Source organism: Nerophis ophidion, linkage group LG11 (genome assembly GCF_033978795.1).
Source record: "Nerophis ophidion isolate RoL-2023_Sa linkage group LG11, RoL_Noph_v1.0, whole genome shotgun sequence".
NCBI lineage: Eukaryota > Metazoa > Chordata > Actinopteri > Syngnathiformes > Syngnathidae > Nerophis > Nerophis ophidion.
This window is the reverse complement of record NC_084621.1, coordinates 53,449,478-53,470,080: the sequence shown is the minus strand read 5'-3', so window position 1 is coordinate 53,470,080 and position 20,603 is coordinate 53,449,478. Positions and strand designations below refer to the sequence as shown.

The 20,603-nt window shown below is 38.2% G+C and overlaps 1 protein-coding gene across 2 annotated transcripts in view; it reads left to right on the top strand.

The window, feature by feature from the left end:
• LOC133562239 (CUB and sushi domain-containing protein 3-like) overlaps positions 1–20,603 on the top strand; it is a 673,567-nt gene that overhangs the window by 39,342 nt on the left and 613,622 nt on the right. For both annotated transcript variants that reach the window (XM_061916244.1, XM_061916243.1), the window contains exon 2: positions 19,968–20,190. In XM_061916244.1, the coding sequence (XP_061772228.1) occupies positions 19,968–20,190 (223 nt within the window). The remainder of the gene's footprint in view (positions 1–19,967; positions 20,191–20,603) is intronic.

Sequence of the window (20,603 nt, the reverse complement as noted above, 5' to 3'; positions counted from 1 at the left end):
AAAAATCACTTAATATGCTTTACTACTCGCTAGTGTGGCCGTATCTTAATTATTTAGTGGAAAGATGGTGAAATATTTACAAAAGTAAAGTTCATTAATTCATCTTGTTACAAAAGAGTTTGTTTAGAAAGGTATATAATGTTGGATATAGAGAACATTCAAACCCTTTATTGAATCCAAAACAATTAAATCATTTGGTATATTTGCATCCATCCATCCATCCATTTTCTACCGCTTATTCCCTTTGGGGTCGCGGGGGGCCGCTGGTGCCTATCTCAGCTACAATCGGGCGGAAGATGGTGTGCACCCTGGACAAGTCGCCACCTCATTGCAGGGCCAACACAGATAGACAGATAACATTCACACTCACATTTACACACTAGGGGCAATTTAGTGTTGCCAATCAACTTATCCCCAGGTGCATGTCTTTGGAGGAGGGAGGAAGCCGGAGTACCCGGAGGGAACCCACACAGTCACGGGGAGAACATGCAAACTCCACACAGAAAGATCCCGTGATTGAACCCAGGACTACTCAGGACTTTTGTATTGTGAGCCAGACGCACTAACCCCTCTTCCACCGTGGTATATTTGCAAACAACTAAAATTATGTACAAAGCAAACATTAACCCGCTACCCAAATATGTAAAACAATTACAGAAATCAAACTTTAAGCAACATTTGTATGCTCGTACAACAATTTAGCATACCGTATGTGGAATTAAATTATGGAATTGATTAAGCAAAGAAGTCCAACAATGAACGGATACGTCCCAGTTTAGGAAAATATTCAACTATTTATTCATGAAAACTTAATTGGTTATTTATTTGTTTGTGTTACACACAAGTGTGTTAGAAATTGCTATTAAATGGAAACGCGATAGTGTTAATTCAGCTCTGCATCTTCCTACTCCTTTTCGGGCGTGTTGTAATCGACACTGGAAATATGTGATGTACAATATTGAAATAAATTTCAACCATGAAATCAAAATCCACTAAATCTAAATCGACGTCTTGTTCCTGAGCGACAAAAGAACACACTTTGCACTACGTTACCGGCACTCTGCTTTCCTGACAGCCAACATTTTATCTTCCTATAGAAGGCAAATGACACCAACCCTTGCAAAAGCTGAATAGCTAATATTTGCACGTCTCAGCGTGAAGTCTTATTAAACTCCTAAGCCAGAGGCACGCCTATTGAGACTTTTTGCTGCTGCTTATATTTTTCCACCAGCAGGTGTCTCTAGTGTGCATTTAAAGCCTTAAGAAATGAAGCCTGTTTCATATCTAGCAAGAAGAGACCTGGGCAATTATTTTGACTGGTGGGGGGGGGACAAGTGGTAGAAAATGGATAGATGGATGGGCCACATTTGGTGGCAAAAATGTGTCTCGAAGGCTTATGTGTGTGTGTGTGTGTGTATATATATATATATATATATATATATATATACTCACATATACATGTGTGTATTAATAAATATATACACATATACACACGCATATATACGATCAAAAGTTTACATACACTTGTAAAGAATATCATGTTCTGGCTGTCTTGAGTTTCCAATAATTTCTACAACTCTTTTTTGTGATAGAGTGATTGGAGCACATACAGTACTTGTTGGGCACAAAAAACATTCATGAAGTTTGGTTAAATATTAACAAAAAGTAATCTTAATATTTGGTTACATGTCCCTCGGCAAGTTTCACTGCAATAAGGCACTTTTGGTAGCCATCTACTAGCTTCTGGTTGAATTATTGACCACTCCTCTTGACATATTTGGTGCAGTTCAGCTATATTTGTTGCTTTTCTCACATGGACTTGTTTCTTCAGCATTGTCAACACAACTTTAAGAAGGCCATTCTAAAACCTTAATATTAGCCTCCTTTAGCCATTCCTTTACCACTTTTGATGTGCGTTTGGGTCATTATCCTGTTGAAACACTCAACTGACGATTTTCGGTCATCCTGAAGAATTTGGAGGTAATCCTCCTCTTTCATTGTCTCATTTACTCTCTCTCACCACCATGTTTGACGTTATCAATTGTGTTCCTGGGATTTAAGGCCTCACAATTTCTCCTCCAAGCATATTGCTGGGTATTGTGGCCACACAGCTTAATTTTTGTTTCATCTGACCACAGAACTTTCCTCCAGAAAATCTTATCATTGTTCATGTGATGTCAGATGAGACAATTGAGCTGTTTGGCCACAATACCCAGCAATATGTTTGGAGGAGAAAAGGTGAGGCCTTTAATCCCAGGAACACCCTGTCTCCGGTCAAGCATGGTGGTAGTAGTATTATGCTCTGGGACTATTCACAGAGTCTATTATTTCGCTTGTTAGCTTCCTGTTGCAGGCAAGCAATGATGACGGTGAGCTCCGTGACCGACAAACGGCCCACGGCCCGAAGGCGGCGCGTTCCAATGTGCCGCTTGTCTTTACGGAACCTGAAAGTTTGTGGAAGACGTGGCAGAACTTCCAGCAGAGCACCCTATTGCTGGAAAGAGGAAGTTTATTGATTGCTGCGCCAGAAAGTGTGGGCGCCTTGCTAATGATGCGTCCCCAAAATGCAAAACCTCGCATGCAGAAGGATGCTAGAAAATGTCGGATGCGTTGCAACAATCAGCCTTAATGCATTGTTGCAGCTCAATGATTTTTGTGTATGTGAAGTGTCCAGCCATGCTCGGGGGGTGTGGATATGCTGTAGAGAGCGGCTGGATGTGAGGATGAAAAGACAAAGGCGAGGCGTGCGGAGGTGTTGGGGGGTTAAAATGTGTGCCTGTTGACGGGTCTCAGACTCTCCAGGTGAAGGTGTCACTGATGTCATATTAATACATATGTATACTGTGTATATATACATATATGTATATGTGCATAATGTATATAAATGTATGTATATATGACAACAGCAGTATAGTTCTGTGTAACAGGAGTGACTGACTGATGAATGTGTGATCATACTCACTGTTCTTATTTTTTATTGTTTTATTTTTAACATGAATGAGTTTAACATGAGTTTGTCTGTGTCTTTGTTTTTTGACACAACATTTCAGCTGTAAAAAGTATCACACTTCTGGTTGGTTCCGTTTTTTTAACTAAATACACATTACAAACACTCACAATATGACTGATAAAATGCTGAAAATATGACAGACCACCTCAAAAAACTGAATTGAATCTTACAGACTTTTTTCTGAATAAAAGAATGTACATTATATAATTATATACAAACACCGTTTCCATATGAGTTGGGAAATTGTGTTAGATGTAAATATAAACGGACTACAATGATTTAACCCATATTCAGTTGAATGCACTACAAAGACAAGATATTTGATGTTCAAACTCATAAACTTTATTTTTATTTTTTTTACAAATAATAATTAACTTAGAATTTCATGGCTGCAACACGTGCCAAAGTAGTTGGGAAAGGGCATGTCCACCACTGTGTTACATCACCTTTTCTTTTAACAACACTCAATAAACGTTTGGGAACTGAGGAAACTAATTGTTGAAGCTTTGAAAGTGGAATTCTTTCCCATTCTTGCTTTATGTAGGGCTTCAGTCATTCAACAGTCGGGGGTCTCCGCTGTCGTATTTTACGCTTCATAATGCGCCAGAGTACCCGCACTCCTTTACTACGAAACCACTTTGTTGTAACACGTGACTTGGTATTTTGCTGAAATAAGCAGGGGCGTCCATGATAACGTTGCTTGGATGACAACATATGTTGCTCCAGAACCTGTATGGACCTTTCAGCATTAATGGTACCTTCACAGATGTGTAAGTTACCCATGCCTTGGGTACTAATACACCCCCATACCATCACAGATGCTGGCTTTCAAACTTTGCGCCTATAACAATCCGGATGGTTATTTTCCTCTTTGTTCCGGAGGACACCACGTCCACAGTTTCCAAATATTTGAAATGTGGACTCGTCAGACCACAGAACACCTTTCCACTTTGCATCAGTCCATCTTAAATGAGCTTGGGCCCAGCGAAGCCAGCGGCGTTTCTTTGTGTTGTTGATAAATGGATTTTGCTTTGCATAGCAGAGTTTTAACTTGGACTTACAGATGTAGCAACCAACTGTAGTTACTAACAGTGGTTTTATGAAGTGTTCCTGAGCCCACGTGGTAATATCCTTTTACACACTGATGTCGGTTTTTGATGCAGCACCGCCTGTTGGATCAACGGTCCTTAATATCATCGCTTACGTCCAGTGATTTCTCCAGATTCTCTGAACCTTTTGATGATTTTATGGACCGTAGATGGTAAAATCCCTAAATTCCTTGCAATAGCTTGTTGAGAAATGTTGTTGTAATACTCATCGACAATTTGCTTAAAAATTGGTGACCCTCACCCTAACCTTCTTTGTGAATTACTTAGCATTTCATTGAAGCTGCCTTTATACCGAATCATGGCACCCACCTGTTCCCAATTAGCCTGCACACCTGTGGGATGTTCCAAACAAGTGTTTGATGAGCATTTCTCAACTGTATCAGTATTTAATGCCCCCTTTCCCAATTTCTTTGTCACGTGTTGCTGGCATCAAATTCTAAAGTTAATAATTTGCAAAAAATAAAAATATATCAGTTTGAACATCAAATGTGTTGTCTTTGTAGCATATTCAACTGAATATGGGTTGAAAATGATTTGCAAAACATTGTATTCCATTTATATTTACATCTAACACAACTTCCCAACTAATGGGAAACAAACGGGGTTTGTACATTATTACATAATGTAGGATTTGTAATATTAACTATGGACCATAAAACACCGAATATTAACAACATAAACATCTCTCCTCTTTACTTCCCAGACAACTGTCTCAAGATCGATCTTTTACGAAAAAGCAAAATGCAACAAATATGCAAACACGGCAAAACATGAATTCAAATGACAAATATATATATATATATTACAGTGTTTTTGCTGAATAAAATAATGTACATGAAAATAAATAATGTGGGATTTGTAATATTAACTATGGACTATAAAACACTGACTATTAAGAACATAAACATCTCTCTTCTTTACTTCCCAGGCGACCGTCTAAAGATCAATCTTTTACAATAAAGCAAAATGCAACAAATATGCAACAAACACAACAAAACATAAACGCAAAGGATTAAAAAAAAAAACATTCCCAGAGAGCCATATAGTAATAACCCATATAGTATCACTTTCTGCAGAACAGAACATCGTTGTAGAAATCTGCTTCTGTGTCGCTCCCTGACACTCAGGTCTCAAGCTGACTGCTGTAAACAAACCCCGCCCACTCTGCTTTTTAGTCTCGTCTGCTTGGGGCTGCTATTCCGTACACTACCATAATAACCCGTATATCACTCAAAAGTGTAGATTCCAACCATAAGAATATTCTCTATATTTTAAGACTTACAGTAATTTGAAAAATGCACTGCACATCACATTAGCGGCTCCTGTTTCGATTGTAAAGGTTTAAAATATTGGACCGGGTTGAAAACTTTAACTGGCTACATACAGCTCTCGGGCCGTAATTTGCCCAGGTCTGGGCTAGAAGCATCACAAAACGTCATCTGGCCAACACATTGAAAGTGCTTAAGTACACAACTAATTTTATTTTAATTAAGTCTGCAGGCCTGTACTGCATATTTTTGCGTGGCGCAGTTGGGAGAGTGGCCGTGTCAGCAACCTGAGGGTTCCTGGTTCAATCCCCACCTTCTACCAACCTCGTCACGTCCGTTGTGTCCTTGAGCAAGACACTTCACCCTTGCTCCTGATGGGTCGTGGTTAGTGCCTTGCTGGGCAGCTCCCGCCATCAGTGTGTGAATGTGTGTGTGAATGGGTGGATGTGGAAATAGTGTCAAAGCGCTTTGAGTACCTTGAAGGAAGAAAAGCACTATACAAGTATAATCCATTTACCATTTACTGTATGTATTCTAATTCAGTAATCATTTCTTATGCGCAGAATTGACATGCAAAAATACCCTTGGAAACATATATGGTTATACAGTAAGTCCCTATTAGCAAGTCAACAGTAAAACAATCAATAGAAATAATTGGTTATATGTTATGTGTTTCTACAAAATGGCAATTGTTACATTTAGAATTTAGCAACAGCTGGGATTATTTTGGTGTTGTCAGTTAGTCAGCCGGGCTGCCTGCTGAGGTCCCCAATGTGAATCCAACCCTTGTGTACATGACACTAATTCATACCATTGAGCTTTGGTCCCCCCCACCGTGCATTCACAGCATGTCGTTAATGTGTTTGCTCACCAAACTACATATTTCGACGTAGCTCTGACGCGCGAATTGCAGAAAGCCCCTGTGAGCGGGTTAAGCGAATGCAGCTTTGATGAAGGTCAGAAGGCAACTGAGGCGTGACAGCAGAGTTCAAAGGAGTCGCAGCGTAGGTCTCGGTGATGAATGTGTTTAATGTACAGCCTCTTCCACGCGCAAGAAAACACGTGTTGTTTCGACATCTGAAGTAATTACATGCATGTGTGCAGTGTTCTCCTTACGGATGAAGCTTTAATGACGCTGGCAGCCTTTAACAAATTACAAGCTTGTGTGATATGCAACACTGAATTGATACTAATTCATAATAGATAGCATATAGGAGAAAAGGACAAGAAGAAAGGTAATGGTGAGAGCAGGTGTTGCTGAGAGAATGGAGCAAATATTCAGGGACAATAACAGCCAATGCATGAGAAAGAGTCAAAGATGCAGGAAAAATGCAGAGTCCTTGGCAGAGTTCTGGAAATTGTGCGGCATGAAACGAAGACTCGCATCTAAAGCAGCGGGAGTAAGGACGAGGGAGATACTGTAGGTGTCCTCGAAATGAGAACATGTCATCCCCACACAGACGCTATTAAGCATTCAATTCGAGCAGTGTTTTGCGTCTGAATACTCACATGCAGTATTAATGCCTTTGCTGTATAGCGACACTCAACAGCCACAAAACGTGTTGTACTGGCACAATTTAATTACCGTAGACTTAGACTTCCTTTTATTGTCATTCAAGTTTGAACTTTACAGTACAGATAAGAACATCTTGTTGCATTGGTGCATGGTAGTACAAGATAAAACAGCAATAGGTGCAGATATAAATAAATAGATTACTGTACAGATAATTATTTTGCACTTTTGCATATGTATCCACTTTTATGGATGTATGTTATATTGTCTTTATATTCCAGCCAGTTAATCCGTTTTGGGGGGGGAATTGAGGGGATTATTACGATGCGTTCAAGAGTCTTATGGCCTGAGGGAAGAAGCTATTTACAGAACCTGGAGGTTCTGCTACAGAGTCTGCGGAACCTCTTTCTAGAGTCCAGCAGTAAAAACAGTCTTTGCTGGAGATGAGGAGTCTCTGCAGATTTTCTGAGCCCTGGTCAGGCAGTGGCCTTTTGCGATCTCCTGGATAGGAGGAAGAAGAGTCCGGATGATCTTTTCCGCTGTCCTTACCACTCTCTGGAGTGACTTCCAGTCTGAGGCACTGCAGCCTCCGGTCCAGAGAGAGATGCAGTGTCAGATACAGATGCTGTAAAGTAATCAAATCCAAAAATTCTGAGACTGGAATGTACTGCACTTCTACACCGCTGCAAAGCTGAAATAATAACCACTGTACTTAAATGAACTGAGCTCATAAAACTGATATTGCCTTACTTTTACCATTAGAATTGTACTTCTAAATCCATAATGTGTGCTTTCCTTCCTTAGGGGCTTTGTTATATATTGTATAACATCAATTTCAGCAGTTAAATTAAAATGTTTTGATAACCTCAACAGAACCTTAGAAAAAAGCAGCCAGCTTGCACTAATGGGAATTAAAGGAGTCATACAACAGTCGTGGTCAAAAGTTTACATACACTTGTTAAGGTCATAATGTCCCGACTATCTTGAGTTTTCAAAAAATTCTACAACTCTTGTTTTTTTGTGATAGAGTGATTGGAGCACGTACTTGTTTGTCACAAAAAACATTCATGAAGTTTAGTTCTTTAAGAATAGAATTTAAGGTTTAGAATGGCCTTCCCAAAGTCCTGACTTAAACATGTGGACAATGCTGAAGAAACAAGTCAATGTCAGAAAATCAACACATTTAGCTGAACTGCACCAATTTTGTCAAGAGGAGTGGTCAAAAATTCAACCAGAATCTTGTCAGAAGCTTGTGGATGGCTACCAAAAGTGAAACTTGCCAAGGGACATGTAACTAAATATTAACAATGCTGTATGTATACTTTTGACCCAGCAGATTTGGTCAGATTTTCGGTAGACCCATAATAAATTCATAAGAGAACCAAACTTCATTAATGTTTTTTTTACCATGACTGTATATATTTCCCCCCAAGATTTTAAACACATCCTTATGGCCTACATGACTAATGATTTTACCAGTTATATCTTCAGTTCAAGAACATGATGTAGACAAAAGCTCCAAGTCTGTCAGCATAAAGCCAAATATTTTTTAAAATACATTATTGTATATTGTTCTAATGTGTGGCACTTTGAGACAAAAATATGTTGACAGTTTGAAAGTAAAATTTGGAGAGAAAAACGCGATCGATAAAATCGTGTAATCGTAGTGATACATGATTACGCTCCAATGCGTTCACAAAAGTCTGCGATTATTGGCAGCAAACACAGAAATCGTTCTCTATGTTGTTGTTGTCATTCACTAAGTTTCTATGCACTAAATTAGTTTAATTTCCTAAATAGTTAGTTTTTTTGTATTCTCATACCTGCGTGTGAAATCCAAGTGTGCATGCACAGTTTCTGATGCGACTATTGGTCATAGACCATGTCCTCCCCGAACACTTTTAGCACGAATAAATGAATTATTTTTTTCGGGTGACTTATGACGTCACACTAGATATCTGTATATCGTTAAAACTTGTTTTAAGAAATGCCCACTGTAATTATGGCACAGATCACAAATATTACGTCTTTAATGTGTCTGCTGATAATGAATAGCAGACAGCATCAAGAAATATTGTGCTACAAACATGACCAAGAATGTATTTTCAAAGGAATTTTCGGACGAAGAATCATGGCAACAAAATTTTGAATGTCCTGGAGTTCATTCAAAAGGCTCTGTGGATTGATGAAAGGAGTTTTAAATCCGAAGGAAAAGACCGTTTGACCGACTGATACTGTTTCAGGTGAAAGTTACAGAGTTATTCTTAATCAGTTTAGAGTGCACAAATACATTGTGAACAGGTTTGTTTGTTTACACTTTATTATTCACTTTTAATATACTGTATTCATTCTCTTTTATCTCATTTGTATTTTGTTCGGCAGTCATTTTACATTTCCTTACATTACCTTCTTAAATATATCTACATTTCTTTTTTCTACCAGCGATGCACTTCAAAATTATCTGTTATTTTAATTTGTGAAGCAACTAAAGTCTCCTCTTCACTACAATTGTTGATACCTTTTTAATGAATGGTATCTTCTTTCCGGTTGCATTCTGCACGTTGAGACTGGCGCATGCGCTGAAGGGTTCCTTCCGGCGGTCGAGAGATCTGGTTTCCAATCGAATAATCTTGGCGTGTTAGTTCCGACTTTTCAAAAGCCGATCACTTCAATTCAATCGCTTCTATTTCCGTGGAGTCTCAGTGTGTGTTTAAGAGCGCAATGCTGTGGGAGGAGAAAAAGATTTCATGTTGCGGTTTCATTTTGAACGTGCAACTAGCGTCTGTCCATCAGCTGCTGTGACTGAGAGTTACCATGCAGCAGGCAATGTGTCGGGAACGTTGCCACAACTTGTTTATAAAGTCTTGTTTGTTTACTGGGATGCTCACATTAAACTGCTAACTTTGTCAGTGTTCCAATAACATCAATACTAGCTAAAATATTTTGTAATTTCATCGAATTTAACACAGGCTGAGTTTTTGGTGAGGGACCACGATTGTGTATTAGATGTGGGAGGTTTCACTCCTGTTTATTTTTGTTGGCCAAACTGGTGCACTGAAGTACGTGGTGTTGTTGAAGAACAAAGCTGGTTTATTAGACTTTATCTTCATTAGCCAAACTGCGTTGTGCTTTATATTGATATCAAATAGTAAACAACATATTTTTTTATATCACTTGTTTTTTTCATCCCACAAAGTAGTGACTTTATTAACATTTTATGTCACATAGCATTGTGTTAATGTTGTATTGTGTATGGATCTGTCCCGATACAGCATGTACATGTACACACAGTGTGTGTAAATGTGTGTACATAACTTAAAAAATACCTCTCTATAAAAATGTAAAAATAGAGATAAAGGCATTATGTGAAAAAAAAAGCTGACACGCTGATACTATTAATGAACAAAAACACAAATATTTGTCTTTAACTTTACTCCCACCTCCAAAGACATGCACCTGGGGATAGGTTGATTGGCAACTTTATATGGTCCCTAATGTGTGAATGTGAGTGTGAATGTTGTCTATCTGTGTTGGTCCTGTGATGAGGTGGCGACTTGTCAAGGGTGTACCCCGCCTTCCGCCCGAATGCAGCTGAGATAGGCTCCAGCAACCCCCCGTGACTCCGAACGGGACAATCGGTTGGAAATGGATGGATGGATGTATAGATGTTTATCTAGAGCAGGGGTCCCCAAACTTTTTGACTTGGGGGCCGCATCGGGTTAAAACAATTTGCCGGGGGCCGGTATATATATATATATATATATATATATATCTATATATATATCTATATATATATATATATAGATATATATATATATATATTAGGGATGCACCGAAATGAAAATTTGTGGCCGAAGCCGAATAAAATTTAAACGCTTGGCCGAAGGCCGAATACCGAATAATGAATGCAGTTTTTCACAAATTTTTTAATATTGCATAAATAGCCTAGAATGAATATTTAGACATGTTTTTCAAATAAAGTAATTTTTTATTGAATATTGAAATGTTTTTAATATTCCAGTAGCCTTTGCTGTTCAAAAAAAGAACAAAGTTTTTCATTTATATTAGGCCTTCAAACAAAACATGCATTCCAAAAAAAAATAAAGTGCATTTAAGTGGATGAACCCACAACAAATGAATTATTGTCCTTTTGGCAAAAGTCTGCTTAGCCACAGTAGATATGCTAATAATGTAAACAGAAGGCTCAAGTAAATCTCAATTAAGTGTGTGCTTGTAACCTCTTACACTTATACAGGTAGCCTACACAACAGGCTAATAATGTAAACAGAGGCCCCACTAAATCTCAATAAGTGTGTGCTTGTAACCTCATACACTATACAGGTACACAACATATCCCAACGTCACCGCGTCACTGCACGTTGGTTGATTGCGTCACCGCGTCAAAAAATTGCGTCACACGCCTCTATTCAGCCTTGTTTTTAACTCATTCCACCGAAGGCCGAATGTGGCTTTTTTGCCATATTCGGCCGAATATATTCTGTTACCGATTAATCGGTGCATCCCTAATATATATATGTTTATATATGTTAGGGGTGTGGGAAAAAATCGATTCGAATACGAATCGTGATTCTCACGTTGTACGATTCAGAATCGATTCTCATAAAAAAAAAAATAATAATAAAAAATAAAAACATTTTTTTATCAATCCAACAAACCACTACACAGCAATACCATAACAATGCAATCCAATTCCAAAACCAAACCTGACCCAGCAACACTCAGAACTGCAATAAACAGAGCAATTGAGGAGACAAACACGACACAGAACAAACCAAAAGTAGTGAAACAAAAATGATTATCAACAACAGTATCAATATTAGTTATGATTTCAGCATAGCAGTGATTAAAATTCCCTCATTGACATTATCATTAGACTTTTATAAAAAAGAAAAAAAAAAGAAAAATAGTGTCACAGTGGCTTACACTTGCATCGCATCTCATAAGTTTTGACAACACACTGTGTCCAATATTTTCACAAAGATAAAATAAGTCATATTTTGGGTTCTTTAATAGTTAAAAAAATGACATTACTGCAATCAGTTGATAAAACATTGTCCTTTACAATTATAAAAACTTAAAAAAAAAAATCAATTACCCTGCTTGCATGTCAGCAGACGGGTAGATCCTGCTGACATCCTATGTATTGAATGAATACAGAATCCTTTTGAATCGGAAAAATATTGTTTTTGAATCGATAATCACGTTGAATCGAAAAAAATCGATATATAATCGAATCACGACCCCAAGAATCGATATTGAATCAAATCGTGGGACACCCAAAGATTCGCAGCCCTAATATGTATATATATAAATACCCATTTTGTACCGCGTGTCCCTTTTGGGGTCATAGGGAGTGCTGTAGCCCATCTCAGCTGCATTCGGGCGGAAGGCGCTGTACACCCTAGACAAGTTGCTACCTCATCACAGGGCCAACACAGACAGACAACATTGTCTGTCTGTCTGACAGACAATGTCTGATTGGCAACACTATCCGGGATAGTGTTGCCAATCACACTATCCCGAGGTGCATTATTGGAAGTGGGAGGAAGCCGGAGTCCCCGGAGGGAACCCACGCAGTGACAGGGAGAACATGCAAACTCCACACAGAAAGATCTAGAGCCTGGGATTGAACTCAGGACCTTCTTATTGTGAGGTACATGCACTAACCCCTGTTCCACCGTGCTGCCCTATATATATATATATATATATATATATATATATATATATATATATATATATATATATATATATATATATATATATAAATAAATAAATATATATACATATATAAATATATATACATATATATATATATATATATATATATATTCGTCACACACTAATTTAAAAGAGCTCACTTGCTGCATGCTCACCCGACTCTGCGGCACGAGCGCAGTGATGTCACGTTACCGATGAGAACATTTTAGGCAATATGATATGCCAAATGCGGCTAGGAGACAAAGAGGGTAACACGTAGTGGAAAATGGATTAGAAAGGACAGATTTATAAAAAATAATTTCCGCTGGCCGAATTGTGGACGCTGGCGGGCCGCATCCGGCCCGCGAGCCGTAGTTTGGGGACCCTTGATCCAGAGCATTTTTATTAGATATTGCAAATGACATGATAGCGTTGCTTCCACACCCTAGCAATGTTTTACCAAACATAATAAATAATCCTGATTAATAATCGTGATTTCAAAATTCATCAAAATAATCATAATTATTATTTTGCCCATAATCGTGCAGTCCTATGTACGACTACATCTTATATAAGAAAAATATTTTTGTCTATACGGACAAAAAGTGCAGTTACATCTTATATCTATAAGGTGATGTCTTGCGAAATGTTCACATTTATTTTTATTTCTTTATAGTATTATTTTGTTTTTGCCATATTACTTTTTTATCATTCTTGTGTTGCTTTCGTATGTATATTCAACTTTCTACTTGGGTTACATATTTACATTTTTAATGTGTTTGTGTGTATATGTTTACTTTTATAAAACTTGGTTAAAAGATTTCAGTATAAGTAATTTTTGAAAGTTTTGATCACATTTAAAATTACAGCGATAATGTTAACTGTGATCATTTTAGTCACAATAACTGATAAAAAAAATATTCAAACCATGACATCCTCATGTGCATGTTACTACATTACATTACATTCTGTACAAACAGTATGTCTATAAATCGGTGTTGAAGGTTTTTGGATGGTTTCTAGAGTGCTTTAAAGGCCTACTGAAATGAGATTTTCTTATTTAAACGCAGGTCCATTCTATGTGTCATACTTGATCATTTCGCGATGTTGCCATACTTTTGCTGAAAGGATTTAGTAGAGAAAATCGACGATAAAGTTCGCCACTTTTAGTACTTCCTGAAAAAGCCTCGCCTTTACCGGAAGTCACAGACGATGACGTCGCAAGTGTGGGGGCTCCTCACATATTCACATTGATTTTAATGGGAGCCTCCAACAAAAAAAGTTATTCGGACCGATAAAACAACAATTTCCCCATTAATTTGAGCGAGGATGAAAGATTCGTGTTTGAGGATATTGATAGCGACGGACTAGAAAAAAAAAACAAAAAAAAAACGCGATCGCATTGGGACGTATTCCTATGTATTTACTAGGATAATTCTGGGAAATCCTTATTCTATTGTGTTGCTAGTGTTTTAGTGAGTTTAATAGTACCTGATAGTCGGAGGGGTTTGTCCACGGGTGTCTTGACGCCATAAGACGCCATGTCTCACGGTTGTCGACGGCAGCTGTACGGACGACACAAGCTCAGCTGATACCCGGTAAGAACTGACTTTTTAACCACAATTTTTTCACCGAAACTTGCTGGTTGACATTCGGTTGGGATCCATGTCTGCCTGACCGCGCTGTGATCCATAGTAAAGTTTTACCTCCGGGAATTTTAAACAAGGAATCACCGTGTGTTTGTGTGGCTAAAGGCTAAAGCTTCCCAACTCCATCTTTCTACTGTGACTTCTCCAATATTAATTGAACAAATTGCAAAAGATTCAGCAACACAAATTCCCAAAATACTGTGTAATTATGCCGTTAAAGCAGACGACTTTTACCTGTGTGTGTGCGTAGCGCTCTGTGACAGTTTGACCCCACACTGTCACTGTTTGACCTTTGGCTTCCTCACAAACCGTGCACATTTGTTAAAAAGCTCAACATTGACACACTACAAACAGCATGCTCCACAAACAAGTTGTAAGCTGTCACTCACCATGGCTCTGCATGTCTGGCTAAAAGAGTCAGGGTGGGACTGAAGGCTATATGTAGGTGAGCACACCTGCTTTGACTAATTAGGCCTAATTTGGGCCAAACCATGATTGTCAGGAGCTGGGTGTTGCTGAGGGACATTGGACATTTGAAAGTTGTGTTGTCTAAACCTGAATACACTGTGGACAAAAGTGACTGCTTTAAAAACGTAAAAGTACTATGTGAATACTTTTTAGACATCTGATGGTTATTTATGGTTAAATTTACAAAATAACTGTTTTCTTAATTTCCCTTGTCAAATTGGTCCCAGCTAGTGGGCGGGGCTATGGGCTATTTAAGTGGGGAAAATGCCATGTTTCTGCCAGTCTGCTGCTTGTCACTGCCAGAGTAGGTTCTCTGTCCTGACCAAGAGTTTCGATCTTCATACATCAAACAACTATTGAGGTGATTATTTTGATGATGAGTTTATGTCATGATGTAACCGGTTAAATGAGTTTTGTTGATTGCTAATTTATTTTGCTAAATCTGTTTTGTCATTTAATTCTTTACTTTGATATATTTGATGGTTGACATTTTGATTTTGAATATATGTATTTTGAATTAATGGATTTATATTTTGATTATTTTTAATATGCTTATTTTGATTAATTATATATAGGCCTATTTAATGCACGCAACTTTGAAATATATTTAAAATATAAATGTACGATTATATAATACACGATACTAATATTGTCTTTATTTATTACTGTTACAAATTGTTGGTGCTTTGTCTTCCTGTTTTGTTCATCTTTTGACACTTGTTGGGATTTAAATAAATGTGAACTGTTACCACTGTGCCTTGCCATCCTTGATTTGAAGTCCGGTTTGCAAAGGTTACATTACCTTCACCCGAGGCGGGGTGTGACACGCTCATACTTCCTAAAAAGGTGTGACGTCCTGCGTACACGTCATCATTACACAACGTTTCCAAGACGAAACTCCCGGGAAATTTTAAATTGTAATTTAGTAAACTCAAAAAGCTGTATTTGCATGTGTTGCAATGTTAATATTTCATCATTGATGTATAAACTATCAGACTGCGTGGTGGGTAGTAGTGGGTTTCAGTAGGCCTTTAAAGATGGAATAGATCACTTCCCCATTACTTTCATTGTCAGGCGCAGCATACGAGCAGTTATTTTTCACTGTTTAAATTGCACAGAAAAGAGAGACTTGATAATTCTTGTCTCACATAACACAAAAAATGTGCAGTTCCCCTTTTAAAAAGATTGCCACATGTCAATTGTACAGTATTTCCTTGTATTTTCATAGTTTATAAGGTCTCAAGTGGAGGTCTCTAGTGACAACTGGGCTATACAAACCACCCACAAAGGCTACTTTTTTTTTTTTTTTTTTGCTGTGTAAAAGCAGTTCCTCGCTTCACTAAAATGCTTTCGTCCCTAGCCAAGCTAAAAATCTCGGACAAGCAATTCCAATATTCAAAAGTGCACTTGAACGCAGCAGCCCAACACACTTCCAACATGTTGAATCATGCTGACCCTGTGGGTGGCACATCAATGCTGCCAATTTGCTCTAATTACGCTCTTTGCTCAGTGGTACTGGATAAGCTTCCAGAAGCCATTCACAAGTTTCGATTGAAGATACATAACAGTTTCATAAATCACAACACAGTACAGTATATATCTGTAGGATTTGTAGACACTTTGGAATTAAAAGTGAGGTGCAATCTATCTATAAAAAATACAATTTATGGTTCAGTAGTGACAAGATGCATTCGTCTTCTAAAAAAAAAAGTGTTATGGAACACAATAAGAAACTCTTCCCAGCTGCACAAACACCAGAATGTATCGACCGACTATTTATTTTAGTCTATATATACCCAGTATATATTTAATACATTGCTTTTCAGAAAGCCTGCATAATATAGCCGATAGCAGTGGTTTTCAACCTTTTTGGAGTTAGGCACATTTTTTTTAATTGAAAAAATCCAGAGGCACACCACCAGCAGGAAAAATTAAACATTTTACTCAGTGTGCTATATTTACAATAGAAAATCGTTCTCATCAAATACTTGACACAATAGTTTGATATGAATTTAATCCATAACCATTCATGCATCACAATATTTTCTTTTCCAAAGTTGGTCTGTCACAAAGTTGCTCTATTTTGAGTTTTTGTGTTTTCCTGTGTGCCGTGTTTTAGTTCCTGTTTTGTGCTCTTATTTTTGTTGCTCTTCCTGTTTTGTTAGTGTTTTCCTGTAGCAGCTTCATACCTTCCTTTGAGCACTATTCCCTGCACCTGCTTTAGAATAGAATAGAAAGTACTTTATTGATCCCTGGTAGAAATTCAGCACCACAGTTCGCTCACAATAAACAATAAATATATATTACATATATGAATAATATAAATATAGTCTAAATATATTCTACATTTAAGTGCAGTCAAGAAGGAACATATGCATTGTGTTGGCAACTAAGACTATTTATTTTAATGTATTTATTTTTTATCGTGTTCTGTTTGTGTTGTGTTTGCTCGGTTCTCGTATTATCTTTTAACCTGCCCATTGTACAGCACTTTGGCTACCCCTGTGGTAAATTTCAAATGTGCTCTATAAATAAAGTAGATTTGATTTAAGTTGTGTTGATGCTATCCTTCTTTGTTGGGACATTGTTGATCGTTATGTGCAGATGTACTTTGTACATGCCATCTCTACTCCACACACGGTAAGTCTGTTGTCATCCAGGATTCTGTTTGTGTTTTCTTTGTAGCATGTTCAGTTCTAGTTTTGTTTTGAATAGCCATTCTTAGGCCCAGTTGCTGGTGGGGAGTGTTTGCGCCCCTCCGGGCAGGGTGTGGTCTCTCGCTGGTTTGGAGGCTGGCTGTCCTCTGCTTCTCCCGTGCCTTGTCCTCTGCTGGGCGTGTCTATGGCCTGCTGTTGGCCCGGCCGGGCTGCATGGGCCGGTGATCTCTTGTTCCCTGGGCACCACAACTGCTCTTTTGGGTTGTACTCTTTGGGTGGCTTTGGCCGTACTTTGGCTACCGCGCACACTGGGAGACAAATATGGTGTACATACAAATTCATGAATGAGAGGATTTCAGTAGTGTGTGTGAGAGAAAAAAAAAATAGTGCGGATTAAAGGTTTTCGGTAGTGTATACGAGAGCATTTCAGCCATTTATTTGAGAAATAAGGCAAATTTAGTGCATGAAAGCATACTGATCAAAACCGTTGATAGTTGCATTCTTACCTGAGAAACAGAAGGTTTTTTTGAAATATTGATTTTGAATGACAAAAAAAAAAAAATTATTCTTGTTTTTCTCAAAGGTTAAAGGGTTGGGTTAAACAAGATGTTTATCCTAAAGGTTGTGATTAAGAGCAAGTGTAATAGATTTGACTTCAAACGTGCTTGACAAAAATAGCTTGCGGAAAGTATTTATGATTGTTTAATATACTAGCAAAATGTTTTACTTTGCACATGTTTTTCTACTCACATTTATGCAAGAACATCTTTTTGTTGTACAGTATGTCAACACTTAGCTGCGACAAAAAACTAATCAGTATGTAACATAGTATATCACTGAGTTGAACTCTTGTGATTGAGAAGGCCTAAATCCACATGTTTATTGAGCAATCCGTTAAATTACACCTCTACACTGCCATTTCAGCTTGTTCCTTTAGTTTGTCATCCATAAAACCGATTGCAAAATGAAAGCCCTTGTATCGGTGAGTGTCACGCCGGGTTTATGACCAAAGAAAAGAACCAGGACGTAATGAGGCAAAAATATATTATTGATCTACGCAATACCAAAGAGCATCACTATAGTGTCCTCACTTGCATGCATGCATTCACTGCTTCCTGGAAATTACTGGACTAGGGTGGCCAAAAGTATGGATGTGTGTGTCCAAGTTATAGGAAAAGGCAGGCTGTCTTCTTATGGATTTATTACAATCTTTGCAAGCTGGGCAATGTTTGCTGGGGTCTATGAAGGCACACAAACAACTATCAGCCATTCAGCCAATATTTTATCCAGATATGTTATGAGACATCCATCCATTTTCTACCGTTCGGAGTCACTGGGGGTGCTGGAGCGTACCTCAGCTGCATTTGGGCGGTAGGCGGTGTACACCCTGAACAAATCGCCAGCTCATCGCAGGGTTATGAGACATGCAAATATAAAGTAAATACACAGAGGACGTAAGTAAAGACAATTAATGTTGTGATCCGGAAACCGGATCACATCTCTAGTCTTTGAGTCCTTTTTGTATTTTCTGATTAAGTTTGGACTCTTCCGTTCCCTGAGTTATGTGCATTTCCTTGTTTTGTGTTCATCACCATGGCGACTTCATTTGCTCCACCTGCATTTACTTTCTGACACACACCTGTTTTTGATTATTACTTTGGTATTTAAGACTGCATTCTACCTCAGTTCGTTCTTGGCTCTTGGTTTGCTACACGCAACAGTCACGTTTGTTTCTTCCTATGTCTTGTTCCGTGCTAAGTTTTATTTTAGCTTCTCGTACACTCGACACGTTTGTTTTTGGACTTTGTCACAGTGCTAGCTATTAGCATTAGCTTCTCGTGCGCTCCGGCACGCCTTTACTTTGCTGTTTGTACAAGTGTTATTTTATTTTTTGTATATTAAATCTTCTCTTACCTGCTACCCTGCCTGTCTGGTCCCACTGCATCCTAAGGTGAAACCTCAATGCGTTCCAAATGTGACAGTTAGCTCAAATATTTCTACAAACCAGGCACAATGATGCAATATGTACATACAGCTAGCCTAAATAGCATGTTAGCAACTATTAGCTTGCAGTCATGCACTGACCAAATATGCCTGATTAGCACACCACACAAGTCAGCAACATCAACAAAGCTCACCTTTTTGCATTAATGCACAGCATACAATGTTTGGTGGACAAAACGAGACAAAGACGTAGTGGAATAAAACATGTCTTTCTGTGGCAGCGTCGGAGAAAGTTATACATGTATAAAAACTATGAAGAGTTCAAGGAACTAGTACTCGCTAAATACTCTCATCAGTGAAGCAAAAACGCAAACATATTAAACGGTGGGCTTTCTAACAATTGGGAAGGTTTGTGTCATGTTTGTCTTCCTACAGAAACCATTTTTCCATTTTCATAGGGAGCCACTAGGGTGGCGCTATGAAGCGGCATGCGGTTCTAGAGCCGCGGGTTGCCGACCACCTGACCTAGACCAATCTATCCTATTTCTGCATGGATGCGTCTTTCTATTAAATGTGATTTTGAGTGTTTTGCACAAATGAGTCATTAAACAAGTTTGTCCTTCTTTTCCAGGCTTCATCCATACATGTGGAGGCACTTTAAAGGGAAAGAACGGGACAATAGAAAGCCCAGGGTTTCCATATGGTTACCCTAATGGAGCAAATTGTACCTGGGTGATCGTTGCAGAGGAGGGCAACAGGATTCACATAGTTTTTCAGTCTTTTGCTGTGGAGGAAGAATATGACTTTTTATCTTTGTATGATGGGCACCCACACCCAGCCAACTTCAAAACAAGGTAAGGAAACCCCCCTGCTGTTTTTATTTTACCTTGATGTTTGCTTGTAAGACAGTGGTGTGATGGAAGGAACTGGCTTGGCATCCAATGCTTATATGATTGTTAGGTGAGTCCCTCCAATGTTTTTGCTGGGGTTTTTTGTGATTGTCGCGGCCTAATAGGTTTGATTTCCCGGCAGCATTTCTTTAAAAATTGAGGCGACAGTTCTGATGTTCTAAGGGTTTTTTATAACCCTTAACTTTAAAATTAGGGGATTTCAACATATCCCAGAAAATATAGGCATTTTAGATTAAATATTTTCAAACGTTGACTGCAATTAATCTTTTTCAACATGCCTGAATTTGCAGAAGTTGTTACCAAAAAATTAAACACAAAGTGCATGTGCAATACAGTTATTTATCTAAAGAAGAACT